The sequence below is a fragment of the Amborella trichopoda genome, chromosome 2 (assembly GCF_054954075.1).
Source record: "Amborella trichopoda isolate Santa Cruz 75 chromosome 2, AtrichopodaSantaCruz75HAP2 v2.0, whole genome shotgun sequence".
NCBI classification, from domain to species: Eukaryota; Viridiplantae; Streptophyta; class Magnoliopsida; order Amborellales; family Amborellaceae; genus Amborella; species Amborella trichopoda.
This window is the reverse complement of record NC_142337.1, coordinates 2,573,065-2,587,150: the sequence shown is the minus strand read 5'-3', so window position 1 is coordinate 2,587,150 and position 14,086 is coordinate 2,573,065. Positions and strand designations below refer to the sequence as shown.

General features: G+C 37.0%; 1 protein-coding gene across 8 annotated transcripts in view; it reads left to right on the top strand.

Annotated features, from left to right (window-relative positions):
* The window catches only part of CCC1 (cation-chloride co-transporter 1), a 33,475-nt gene extending 19,753 nt beyond the window's left edge, over nucleotides 1-13,722 (top strand). For 5 of the 8 annotated variants that reach the window (XM_020662963.2, XM_088857398.1, XM_088857399.1 and 2 more), the window contains 5 exons: nucleotides 7,967-8,161; nucleotides 9,557-9,957; nucleotides 10,732-10,893; nucleotides 11,590-12,185; nucleotides 12,896-13,722. In XM_020662963.2, the coding sequence (XP_020518622.1) occupies nucleotides 7,967-8,161; nucleotides 9,557-9,957; nucleotides 10,732-10,893; nucleotides 11,590-12,185; nucleotides 12,896-13,363 (1,822 nt within the window). In that variant the 3' untranslated portion in view covers nucleotides 13,364-13,722. Of the gene's footprint in view, nucleotides 1-7,966; nucleotides 8,162-8,442; nucleotides 9,185-9,556; nucleotides 9,958-10,731; nucleotides 10,894-11,589; nucleotides 12,186-12,895 lie in introns of those variants that run through there. The other 3 variants (XR_016048844.1, XR_016048843.1, XM_088857402.1) reach the window with 2 other exon arrangements.
* The last annotated feature ends 364 nt before the right edge of the window (nucleotides 13,723-14,086 follow it).

Here is a 14,086-nt window from a genome sequence, read left to right as displayed (position 1 = left end):
CCAGATTGGGAAGAGAGTTGCTACGGCGTGCACTCCAAAACCCTTTCCAAGTCCACTTAAGATCGTGTGGCCTATACTTCTGGCCCCTGAGACAACTGGGGGTCCGATACCCTTCATGTTTGAACTATCTTGGCTAGATGAATCATACCATTGGTGGTTTACTTTCTTGGTCTATGAGTCGGCTGGATACAAAATTTCAAAGAAACTTCAGAATGCTTATGGAATGTCTTAAACAATGGTGTACCACCTGTTCCGTAACATCCACTCTGAAGAAGGAACAACTCTATTTGAGAAATTGATACTCTATCTCAGGAGGAAAGAAGTCTGAGAGTGGAGGCCAACTGTAAGTTCCATAAAGTATTGAAACAGGAAGAGCTTTATGGGTTCCAAAGATCCAGATTGAAGTAGTTCACCCAAATAATTCATGAACGTTGCAAAGTATAGGAGCGAACAGAAGTACAGAGAGTGATTGTCCTCTCCTTCCAGAACCTCTTCTCCACCAAACCTAGACTGAAGTCACCATCGACACACCAGGGGATGGCTGCTGTCCAAAAGTCTTCCATGAGATTTGGGTGATTAGGACCATGAACAGCAGTGGATTTCCACTATGTACAATCAATGATCCATCTCAGACAGCACTTTCATCTATGAACAACAGTGGATTTCCACTATGTACAATCAATGATCCATCCAAGACAGCACTTCCATCTATGACATCTAAGATAGATTGTTAACAATATCCAGTTCTATTCCATCTTGGAAGAACCTGCCTCTTGACTAGAAAGGCCTTATACCATCTTCAAAGAACTTGCCTCTTGGCTAGAAAGGGCTTTTCTAGTCTCAGAAATTCAAAAGGCAGTATCCTCAAGAGTGGATGGTGTCGATGTGGCTCTTTTCAAACAAATTTTGGACACACTAGCCCCCCAGATATACTAGCTTTTTTCTTCGAATTTTTCTAGGGGGGGTGATCCATAATGGGATGATTTCCATTTTTATAGCCTTTTTGCTTTAAGATTGAAGGGGCTGCGGACTTAAAGGACTTCAGACCAGTAAATTAAAAATCGGTGAGTCGCAACGGACTCGCCCGAGTCGGCACGGGAATCAGTATCCCTGTGCCGATTACTTTGCAAAATCGGGAACCGCCCGGTTCTAGATCAGAACGTTCTGAACAATAAATCGTCTAAACGATGTCATAAACCGGGGAGAACTAGTCACATGACGTCACATTTTACCAGTTCTCAGTCACACATGGCAAGCCTTCAACCCTTCTCAGTCACACGTGGCAAGCTTTCAATCCCACAACATCGCAGCCCCGCGTTTTCACGCGTGCGTTTAATGAGGTACAACGAAACTATTTATATCACTAATTTTGATACTCATTCTTGGATGTGGGATAATTCCCACAAGGTGCATTAAATTAAAATAGACGTTGAATAAATATCATTACTATGGAAAGTTAATACACTTGCCACGGTGTGGCTTTATGGTTATCACTTCCTCTTAGTTGAAGGACATCTCAGGTTCGAACCCCAGCTCGGACGCGCTACATTATTTTATTTTTGTTGTAAAAAAAATAAAAAATAAGCAGAAAATAATGTTGTTAAAAAAAAAATTTATTCCATTTGAAATTCTCTCCTTCTATTAACAATCTTTTTTACTAAATTTATTCTAGAATCTAAAAAATTAAATTTTTGAAAAATTAAAGTGTTGTTTCCAAAATTGGTATGCATTCAAATAATTTTTATATTGATAACCAAATTTTTATTTTATTGATTAATTTTTGCATTATAAATCATGTAATATGCTATCGTTGTTGTGGAAAAAATTAAAAATAAGCCGAAAATAATGTTGTTAAAAAAATTTTTATTCCATTTGAAATTCTATCTTTCTATTAACAATCTTTTTTACTAAATTATTCTAGAATCTAAAAAATTAAAATTTTGAAAAATTGAAGTGTCATTTCGAAAATTGATACGCATTCAAATAATTTCTATATTGATAACCAAATTTTTATTTTATTTATTAATTTTTGTATTATAAATCATGTAATGTACTATTTTTCTTACAGTTGTCAATAATACATTTTAAATTAGATGATATTATAAAATATTGTGGATTTGTTATTGTTTGTATAATAAAATAATTATAAAATGTTAACCAACAATTTTAATTTTAGTATATAATATTATAGTTAGTTAGGTTATAATAATTTTGGATTATAGTTAGGTTGTAATAATTTGGGTTTTTTTAGCGGATTAGGGTTTTCCGTCAATTCGAGATTTTAGTGGCCATTTTTTCATCGATTTAGTCTACTCTTTATTGTAGTCTATGTATGATTGATATACTTTATCCATAATAATTTTATGATTTTCTTTTGTGTGATGTAAATTTAATGGTTAACATAAGTTTATACAAGAAAAGAACGTCTCAATATTCACAAATTGATGAAAAAAATGAAAGTTAACAATGTAGTACCTTCGTTTCTTATTGGATTCCTAAAAGACAACATTTATAATGAATTTTAATAATTTTTTTGGATTTTTTTAAAGCTTAATCTGATCGAGTCGGACGATTCCCGATCCGGACGCCGATTCACCGATTCGGATGGGTTTTTGCAATGCCCGATCCGGGGCACCGATCCATTTTTTAAACCATTGCTTCAGACCCATTAGCATGCTTAACAGTGTGTACAAACTATTGTTGAATGTTCTAGCTACTAAACTAAAGGAAGTCCTTATTGGTGTTATCTCCCTATGTATGCATGTGTATATGTTCAGGTTGAGTTTGGGTTGTTCGATTTGGATCCGAACTTGCTTCGATATGACTCAAGTCCAAGGTTTTGGATGTAGACCTGCCCACTGAGTCCAAAACTTGGACGCAGGTCCAAACCTGGATCGGGTTGACCCATCGGGTCATCAGCTTGACCCGACTTGACTTGATTGCCACCTTACTCACTTGGGAGAGGATCACCAGGATTCTATGTTGCATGCATTCGAGTATGCATGTCGGTGTCTGATGTGTACTGGATGTCAGATTTATCGAACCACAAAAAGTAGGATTCAGAATAAATATATATATATATATATATAGGAAAAAGCTGGGATTAGCCCACTAGCTCATATGAACATATGAGCCCAATGGCCCAGATTGAATTTGGGCCGATCTGACGATCACGAATGTCCGGTAGTGTTTGGATTCTAATTTTTTTTCTACAAATCCAAATCACTTGAAATTTTACGAGTGTAGTCATAAAAAATAGTTGAATCTTTGAAAAATATCAAAAAAATATTTTACATGAAATAAATTGACCAAAATACCCCCAAAACTTTTCAGGGGTATTTTTATCAATTTGTTTTTTCACGAATAATTTTATTTTTATTTTTATTAGGTGTGCCTTGATGAGAAGAACACACGCTTAAAATTTCAAGTGATTTGGATTTGTAGAAAAAAAATTAAATTTCAAACACGAAATGAGGTCGTGACCGTTAGATCGGCTCAGATTCAATTTAGGTCATTGGGCTCATATGCTCATATGAGCTAGTGGGCTAATCTTAGCTTTTTCCATATATATATATATATATAGGAAAACTCTTCCCAATGCCTATAGGCAAAAATGAACAGTGATTTCGCTTACCCTCATCACCATCCAAGCTTCATCACACGGTCACAGTTGTCCGGTAGTGTTTCAAGTTTCTTTTGTTTTCTACAAATCCAAATTACTTGAAATTTGGAGCGTGTGTACATCTTAGTGAGGCACACCTAATAAAAATAAGAAAAAAATAATTAGCAAAATATAAATTGACCAAACTACCTCCAAAATTTTATAGGGGTACTTTGGTCGATTTATTTTTTACGAATTATTTTTTTTCATATTTTTATTAGGTGCGCCTCACTAAGATGCACACACGCTCCAAATTTCAAGTAATTTGGATTTGTAGAAAACAAAAGAAACTTGAAACACTACCGGACAACTGTGACCGTGTGATGAAGCTTGGATGGTGATGAGGGTAAGCGAAATCACTGTTCATTTTTGCCTATAGGCATTGGGAAGAGTTTTCCTATATATATATATATATATGGAAAAAGCTAAGATTAGCCCACTAGCTCATATGAGACCATTCCGATTAGTAAAAAAAAATGAAAAATGAAACACTAACGAACAACTGTGACCATGCGATGAAGTTTGGATGGTGATGAGGGTGGGCAAAATCACTGTTCATTTTCGCCTATAGGCGTTTTATAGTATCTTATATATATATATATATATATATATATATATATATATATATATATATATATATATATATATATATAATGTTATTCTAAAATACACCATACTAATGGTGAACTTAAAATTTAGTACTAAAAATGTTTTGACATAAAATAATGCTCTTACAAATATAAAAAAGTATATTAACAATGACTTGAAAATTTTGAGAAGGGCTTGTTTGTAATTTGAACTTACTTTTAAAATCTAATCATCATTCAAAAAGTCAAATGAATCTTTGTAAATTTGAAATTAGGTTTGGAGGGATTTTGAAAAGACCAATATACCCTACTTAAAGTACATGAAATATTTATGGTAAAAAGTCATTTTGACCATGTAAGGGTATTTTATGGTAAAATGTTTTTGGAATACTCTATTCTAAGTTGACCATTAGTATGGTATATTGTAGAATAATCTATAAATATGTATACACACACACACACACACACACACACAAAATTCATAATTTTCCATTCTTGATATTGTAAAAGATAAGAAGTGTCGGTACAAAACATGATGCACCGCGATTTTAAGAGTTAAAAAGAGAAAGAAAAGAAGAAGAAAAAAAAAAGAGAAAAAGAAATTGCACATAACATACGGTAGATCATAGATGCTTTGGATTCAACACTAAAATTGGAACTCCTATGGATTTGGAAATTCTACATAATCAAATTGTGCACAATAGAATTTTTGATATATGAATCTTCTTCAGTGCTCTCCTCAAATACAAGGGGATCCAAATCTGGGTCATCTAATGTCATGGAGACTGTTTGCAAACAAGTAGGTGCATACGCGGGTAACTTTTATACTCTTCTTGAAGGCCAACTTTTATATTCTTCTTTTCTTGAAAATGTGTGAAGGTTAGAATGCACATAAACCGAATCCTCGCTCTTGCAGAAGTCATCATGTTGGGTTTAATAAAGTCAATACGAGAAAAAGTACTCCAATTCCTTTTGCAACAAGATAATGAACAAGGTTGAGTGAGAAGTTGAAATGTTAGTGCTTGCAGCCTAGGGGTACTACTACCATTTTTTACCCACCATGCCATTGGGTTTTATTTGTGTGATAGTCTGCCATAACCTCCCATTTTCCAAAATCAACCAATCAAGCTGTAAATCCAGAAGAATCCATACCAGTACTCGTGTCCATACGTGTCCGACATTGGTACGCGACCCTTTTCGAAGAATCCATGTAACATAGCCACGATTAAAGCAACAATCTCAAATATTCCGGTCTCTCAAATGTCACTTTTTAGGATTCCCATGTCTATCATGAACGTAATTGAGCACTTAATGAGGGATTCCTATGGTTGGAGCTAGAGGAGATAAAAAAACTACAGTTAAAAATGTCTGTAAACAGAAGAGAGATGGAGGGCTTGGTATAGAACTAGTCATGGACATGAATGTAGCATTCCTTGGCAATTGGTGGTGGCGCTTTTGCCACACAAGACGACAATGACACACTGTAGGAACAGATATTCAACAATAATATGGTCTTGATGAATCTGGTTGGCTGCCCAAAGGCAGGTCCAGTGGAAAGGAATCAGGCACTCAAAGTTTATCACGTCAATATACATGCCTTTCTCAGCCCATATACACTTTCAGCAATAACGGGAGATTGTATTCGATTTTGGAGAATATCCTTCCAAGTGACGGATATTCTCCTTTGGTGATCCTCTGTTATGTCTGTGGTTTGGACCATTTGGAAGGAGTGTAAAAGGAGAATCTTTGATGGCCTTGTAAGGACAAACTCGTGATCACTGTGATTTGATGGGCTAGACTGAGGAAGGACTTCACTCCCTACACCACTTCTGGTTTTTTACTAAACTGGCAGCACATCTCAAGGTTCATCCCATGATTACCTTTAGATCTAATTTGGGGTCGCTCCAAGGCAAATTCAAACTTAACTTTGATGGGTGTTCCAATGGTTGATCCAGGAAGGGCCGGAAGAGGTGGTGTAGTCAGGAATAGTGAAGCATTCATCCTCTTGTCTTATTTAGGACCAATGAGAAACATGACAGATGGCTGTTGCTGAGATGCATGCACTACTTGGGGGGCTAAGCACTTGTAGATGAGGATGGTGGAATGTAATTCCATGAATATCATCAATTGGGCAAAAAAGATATCTCCCTGTTCCTCGTCTTTAGAGCATGTGTTTGGAGAAATCAACGAACTTGATGAGCATTTTATTCCAACTTATTTGGAGGCACTCAAAACGCCATAGTGGATACCCTCACAACGGCTGGTGCTGATTGTGCAGAGTCCAGACTCGGCCATTCTACAATATTTACCCTGAAACAGCTGAGTCTTAATTTTGGGTGTTGTAATACTAGTAGCCTCCTGCCTACAAGGAGCTACTAGCTCTCTTCTCGCTCTTCCCTCCATTCTACTCCCCTCTCCCCCCCTAATTTTTCTCCTCTCACTTCTTCCCCGTTCTTCTCAACATAGGTCTGAATTGTAAAATTTTTGTGGCTACCATAACTTGTGAGTACCACACAGTTTTTCTAATACAATCAACTTTTCTCAATAGGAAAAAAAAAAGAAGAAAAATAAAAAGAGAGGGCATGGAATGGTAGAATGAGAATGAAGAATTTCATGATACTCTGGCAGAAGAAATTCGGAAATCAAAATTTATTGTTAATCATGCATGATAGTTTACTGTTAACCATCTTAAAAATTAATATCTTATCATGCGCATGTTCAATTTGTTGGTCCTGCTGTCCAAAGGAATTATGTTAATGGCTATTTATACATGTGGAGACTTGTTTCCTTTCATGAGGCTGATGATTCTTATCCGGCAGAGGTTTCTTGTATCTCTTCTCTCCCTTATTCTAACCCAATCTACCTCACTCAACATGGTATCAGATCCAAAGATAAAATAAGTCAATAGGCATTTTAGCGATTACTTGATTTTGTACTTCAAATTTTCCGGGGAGGGAGGGAGATATGAAGGGGGTTCTACTCTCACATCATGATAAAACTCTGGAAAGTATGCGAATAGCCTGTTCTAATGGACTACCTCCATGGTATTACAAGTTAGGAGTAGGCAAATTATCCATATATTTCTCTTGACAACATGAAATTCTCCGTGTATTAGGGACGATTACAACTTGTCCACTGCTGAGTTTTAGTCCCCGATACACTAGAATTTGGATGTGTCTTGTGTCTGACACTCATTTCAATCAGAAGTTAATTTTGGACATTACATGTAGGTCTGTGTCCATGTATCATAGCTTGACATTGATCATAATGTGGTAATCAAAGTCAGGGGCAGCGTTTAAGATCAACTTGCTGAGTCTTCATTTTACGGCTGGCACTGTAGTGGAATATCTTTATATGTTATGGTGAAATGTCGAATTTCCATTACTTGGATTCTTTGCAAGTTTCTTACCATCATGCTCATTTTAATCTCATTTGTCAACTTATGGGTGACCTGTTGAAATTTCACCATATTCCTGAGGTTCTGGCTAGCTGACATTATTCATCTCTGATTATTGCTCTTGTTATAATGGTTTTTCCTGCTGCATCATAGCTGAGGCTGGAATTTAGAAGTTCTTTCTTGCATTGTCAAGTTATTCAATAGCATTAGGCATTCAACTCTAGACCTTGAGTTCGTTGGACTTCTTTATTTATTCATTTTTTTATTTTTGTTTTCTGTCCTTTTGTGTCTGTGCTTACTCTTGGGATCATTCTTCCTCAGTGCATTGGTGGGCTTGTTCTTTCCTGCTGTGACTGGTATTATGGCTGGGTCAAATCGTTCTGCATCACTTAAAGACACTCAGCGTTCAATACCTGTTGGAACACTAGCCGCGACCCTTACAACCACTGCTCTATATCTTGTATCCGTATTACTATTTGGAGCTCTGGCTAAGCGAACTGAGCTATTGACAAATAGGTAGCAAGCCCTTCTTCTTATATACCTCTCGCCATCGTTCCGATTTTCTTTTTTACTTTTGTTTTCCTTTCAACAGATTATCCTTGAAGACTTTTTATTTTGTGGATGTTAGATATCCATTTCTATGCTGACTGTTTCTTACAGTATGAAAAGTTAATTGATGGATTTTCCATTGTCTATGTTTTTTTTTTATTGGGTAAGTTCATTATCTATATAGTAGTTTGCTTTTCTTTAGCAATGGAAAAATGCTCCTTTTATTTTAGAAGTCAAGGTATCCTGCAGTTCATTGATACGTTCTTCACTTACTCTATTATGAATGTTGTTGAATCCATCTATCTTGCCCTCTACTCTTCACTGATGACCTTTTTTCTCTAGATCACCAAATACCAACTTTTTTTTTTTGGATTTAGCATGATATTCTCCTCCATTGATCTCTTTGAAATGGCTGTAACAGCCTACTTGGCTAATCAAACCAAAAAAATTCTGGTTATTTTCAGAAAGATACTGAAAAATGCTCTTGTACTATGTCCTCCAAACTTGCAACAATTTTCTGTTTCTGATTTTGGCCCCTCAATTGGGAATTTGACCACGGCCAATCCAATAGAGTTAAATCAAATTAGACTGGCACACAGGTTGGCTGATTTGCAACTATTTTGGCTGATATAACAATAAAAACTGATCTTGTCAGCCTAATTATTAACACCTTCCCCCCTCCCCCCCCCCCCCCCCCAAATAAATAAAAAAGAAGGAAAAGAGAAAAACTGAGATTTCAGCTAGTCTGCCAAATTGCTCTGCAAATTGCTTATCTGATCAAACTGATTCTTATAACACTATTTCAGACTTGAGAGCCACTATGCTGTGGCCTTGATACACATTTTCTTTCTTCTTTATGATAATGGGAAAGTATACTATAATTTAATGGACTAGGGCACTCTCCTGGCTCATTGGATATCACCAACCAATGAAATGATGGATATTGATGGAGAGAGTGGGACCCACCACAGCAGGACAGGACTCCAAATGGTAAATCCCACTCTATCCATCCTCGCCCTTTTTTTTATTCAACAATGATGATGCCAAGGACCAGAGTTTCCCATGTCAATTGGATATTATCATTTTAGTGTAATTCCCATTTAATAATTTTAGCCATGTACTGGCATAATAGTGTATGGGGCCTGTTTGGTCACCCATGTTTCTATGACTCCACCCCGTCAGTAGAAAACAGCAGGTGGCCAGTCAAATGCTGAATGTGGCTAGTATTGCCACCCATGTCCTGGTTGTTTGAATAGGAAACATTGGGTGAGAACGTGGGTGGCAAACTATCCCCTGTTGGTGAGAATTATACATCAATGCTAACTAATATCTCACAAGACTGCTTCTCTATCTATCGTGCAGGTTACTAACTGCCACAGTGGCTTGGCCTGTGCCTGCAATAATCTATGTTGGGATAATTCTTTCAACACTTGGGGCTGCGCTTCAAAGCATGACGGGAGCCCCACGCCTTCTTGCTGCTATTGCAAATGATGATATCCTCCCTGTTCTCAAATACTTCAGAGCAGCAGATGGAAATGAACCTCACCTGGCTACCCTCTTCACTGCGTTCATATGCATTAGTTGTGTAGTTATTGGTAACTTGGACCTTATAACTCCTACCATCACTATGTTCTTTCTGCTGTGCTATGCTGGGGTGAACCTTTCTTGCTTCTTGCTGGACCTTCTCGATGCCCCGAGCTGGCGCCCACGATGGAAGTTCCACCATTGGAGTTTATCTCTACTTGGTGCTTCACTCTGTGTCCGTATGCTTCTGCCCCCTTTCTCTTTTTCTTCTATTTTTTTATGGAAAAAATATAATTTGGGTCGGGCTTGGAAGGTTATGATCAACCAGAGTCATGTTCATCTGATTAAAAGGTAATCTAGAGAGAGTATTTCCAACCAAAACAGGAAAATGACCCCACCTCAATCATGGGTTTCTCCCACCTACATCACTACCCATCATTTCCCTTGATGATGATGGTTCCAATGGACTGTGATTTTCTATTCTCCGTTGTATTTTTTTAATAACTTTTCCTTTTTCTATTAGATGTGATATTTTTTTTTTTTTTACTGTCATGGTGATGGATGCCTGAAAATTGAACACAACAGTTATTTCGATGAGTTGTTTTAGAATCTTCTCTGTTTTCTACCTTTGTCGTTTCCTATTCATGAAAGTGCACATTTTTCATTTTAACTTAAAAAAAAAAACCAAAAACAATCTTTTCTTTTTTCTATTGCAAATCCTCCATTGGTGATATTTGTTAAAAAAAAGCCTTAGTGATGTAAGAAATAGTATCAACATATATAAAGTTACAAACTGCCAATTATACTTATCTTCCCTTTTTTTTTACAGTGAAACAGACATAACAAACAGGATAACTTATCTAGATTTGGGAATGGGGCTGAGGTTGTGGTGGTAGCGCACCCCATACCTCAGTTACACGTTGTGGCTTCTATACCCACCGACGGCTTAAAAAAAGAAAGAAAAAAGCTAGATTTCAATAGATTTCAACAACTTATCTTTTTCTTGTTTGCAGTGATCATGTTTTTGATCTCATGGTCATTCACTGTGGTGTCTCTAGCACTTGCTAGCCTGATATATTATTATGTGAGCATCCAAGGGAAGGCTGGGGACTGGGGAGATGGGTTCAAGAGTGCTTATTTTCAGCTGGCCCTTCGAAGTCTTCGGTCAATGGGAGGTATTAGACAACTTACCTATATTAATTCATCACTCCAATGTTACGTAGATGCTTCTGTTTAGGTGCCATTCCTGTGTGAGACACGTAGGACTGAAATTCTTCTTGATTCCTCTTCTTTCTTAAATTCTTGCTAATTATTGATTTCATCACTTATAAACTTTTATCTTTTTTTTTTAAATAGACCCATATGAATTGTGAAAAATTTTATGGAACTTCCAAAAATATATATTGATTCAGCCAAGGCATAATTGATTTTTTATTGCTACTCATCTTGAAATGGAATATAGTAAAAATTGTTGGATTTAGTTGCGTCTCCATAAAATAGCCTTGTTGCCAAAATTCTCTTTTTGATGGCATGAGGAATTTGATGCCATGTGCCTATGTCTAACACTGACATGTACCTGTGTCCATTTGACAAAGCCCCTCTCTAGATTTGTTAGCACTGCTCACTTGACGAATAGAAAAATGTGGTTTTCTTCATATTATTGAAGAACAAATTTGAAAAAAGAACGGCTTTTTATGGTTATTATACAGCCAGGTATTTTTCACTATCATTGGTTTTTGTTTCTAGCACCAAATAGAGAGAGAGAGAGAGAGAGAGAGAGAGAGAGACTCCAACACTAATCCATACATGTTATCACCATATGAGAGAGACAGTTCTGATCTATTCTTATCATCAACTTCTGCTCTGTGCAGCAAACCAGGTGCACCCAAAGAACTGGTACCCAATCCCCCTCATCTTCTGCCGCCCCTGGGGCAAGCTCCCCGAGAATGTGCCCTGCCACCCCAAGCTAGCCGACTTTGCCAATTGCATGAAGAAGAAAGGTCGAGGAATGTCCATCTTTGTTTCCATACTTGATGGCGATTATTGTGACAAAGCTGAGGAAGCAAAGGTAGCTTGTCGCCAATTATCAGCTTATATTGATTACAAGAAATGTGAGGGAGTTGCTGAAATTATTGTGGCTCGGAGCATGACGGAGGGTTTTCGGGGAATTGTCCAAACAATGGGACTTGGAAACTTGAAACCCAATATTGTGGTTATGAGATACCCTGAGATTTGGAGGGAGGAGAATTTGAGGGAGATTCCCGAGACATTTGTGAGCATTATAAATGACTGTATTGTTGCGAATAAGGCAGTGGTGATAGTGAAAGGGTTGGATGAATGGCCTGGAGAATATCAGAAGCAATATGGGACGATTGATTTGTATTGGATTGTGAGGGATGGGGGGCTCATGCTCTTGTTGTCACAGCTGTTGCTCACCAAGGAGAGCTTTGAGAGCTGCAAGATCCAGGTATATCTGTCTCTCTCTCTCATGTATTTTCTTTTTCTTTGAAAATCCAGTTTTCTTGTGAACTATATCTAATCATTAGAAAGCATGCCATACATTTCCTGTGGAATGTAAATGGGGTATTAACCGCCAGTCCTTAATGACATATGGTGCGGTCGAACTGTGGTTTTTATAACCTGACGTTTACCCAGTTCATCTCCATTGTCTTGAGAGTGTAAGGTGTTTATGGTGTACAAAACCTAGATATTTTAGGGATTGGTTAGTGTGGTGTAGTATGACAGAAATCTAAATTTTTTTTTTTTGAAACTGTTGACATTAAGAATTCTCAAATTTTAATATGGTAGCCTCTATTATGCTTAGATATTAAAGTTAGTATTTTACAGGAGACCTACAAGCATAATTTGTAGATAACCTGTATTATATTACATAAATGTTATACTATATGCTCTCATAATTTTTATTACTTTTTCCTATTTTTTTCATTTCCTCCTTTCCTAGATTTATCTGAGGATCCCATTGGAAAAATCAAGAATCTGAATATCTCATGACAAATCACATCACCTAAGGATAATCTCCAATAATTAAAAAAAACAAAGCCCAAAACTAAGAATTATAAGAAAAAAATGGAAGTCCAGTCTTCTGCATGATAAGCTTCACAAAGGAAAAACAATAATAAAAAACACAACAAATTTACATTATGCTTTTAAGAGCAGGTCTTTTGCATAGCTGAGGAGGATGTTGAAGCTGAGGAGCTAAAAGCAGACGTAAAAAAGTTCCTATACGACCTCCGTATGCAAGCAGAGGTGATCGTGGTCACCATGAATGTCGAGGGGGGCCCACAAGATGATTCCTTGGAGGCGTTTAGTGGGGCCCAAAGGAGGATAGCAGCTCGCATAGCCGAGATGAAGGCTAAGAAAGAGCATGATTCTTCTTCCTCTTCTTCAACACCATTGGTTAATGAGCAGCAAGTGAACAAGTTTCTGTACACAACGCTCAAACTCAACTCTGTAATCCTCCGGTACTCTAGAATGGCGTCCGTGGTCCTCATAAGTTTGCCTCCGCCTCCTTTGAATCACCCCTCATACTTTTACATGGAGTATATGGACTTGCTCGTCGAGAATGTGCCGAGGCTTCTCATGGTTAGAGGTTATAGGAGAGATGTTGTCACTCTCTTCACATAGCCCCCTTTCTCTTTCTTTATTCATCATCTTCACCATCATCAATTCATCTTGTTCTGTTGTTTTTCTTCTTCTCCCTTTTTCTACCATCACTTGGGGGAAGCGGTTTTGTTCATAATTGATTTTACTTGTTTATCTTTTTTGGTTTACCTGAGGCTGAGGTCCATTTATTTATTCTTGATCGAGAAGCGTAAATTTGAATTTTCGAGTTTTGTATTCCTAGGTTTTTCCTTTTCTTCTTTTTCCTTTTTCTCTTTTGTGGGATTTGCATCTTGAAAGTATAGTGGTGTAATCCTAATACACCCTAACCAAAAGGGCAATGTGTTTGTAGGATTTCTATGAGAACCTTTCTTGATGTGTCATTTTCTTACTTCACGTTGTTTTCTTGCATGGATGGAGGTTGAGCTAAGGTTGAATCTTCCGAAAGCAAAAGTAAAGGAGGGATAGTGACTCTCTCTCTCTTTGTGGGTTTTCTATAGCCTATAGGTTTTGTTAAGGTGGGGTCTTCCAAAAGCAAAAGAATGGTAGGGTTAATGAATCTTTCTCTCTGACTCTCTCATAATGGTAATTAGTCTTATTGTACATAATCGCTTTAATTTTTAATCCTCCCTCGTAGTTATATATATAAGAGAATAAGTAGGAAAATGACTTCTAGTCAGATTAGCGTTTCTCTCACATTTTCTTCAAATATATTTGTGAACTCTTTTTGGACAGGCGTTTTTTTAA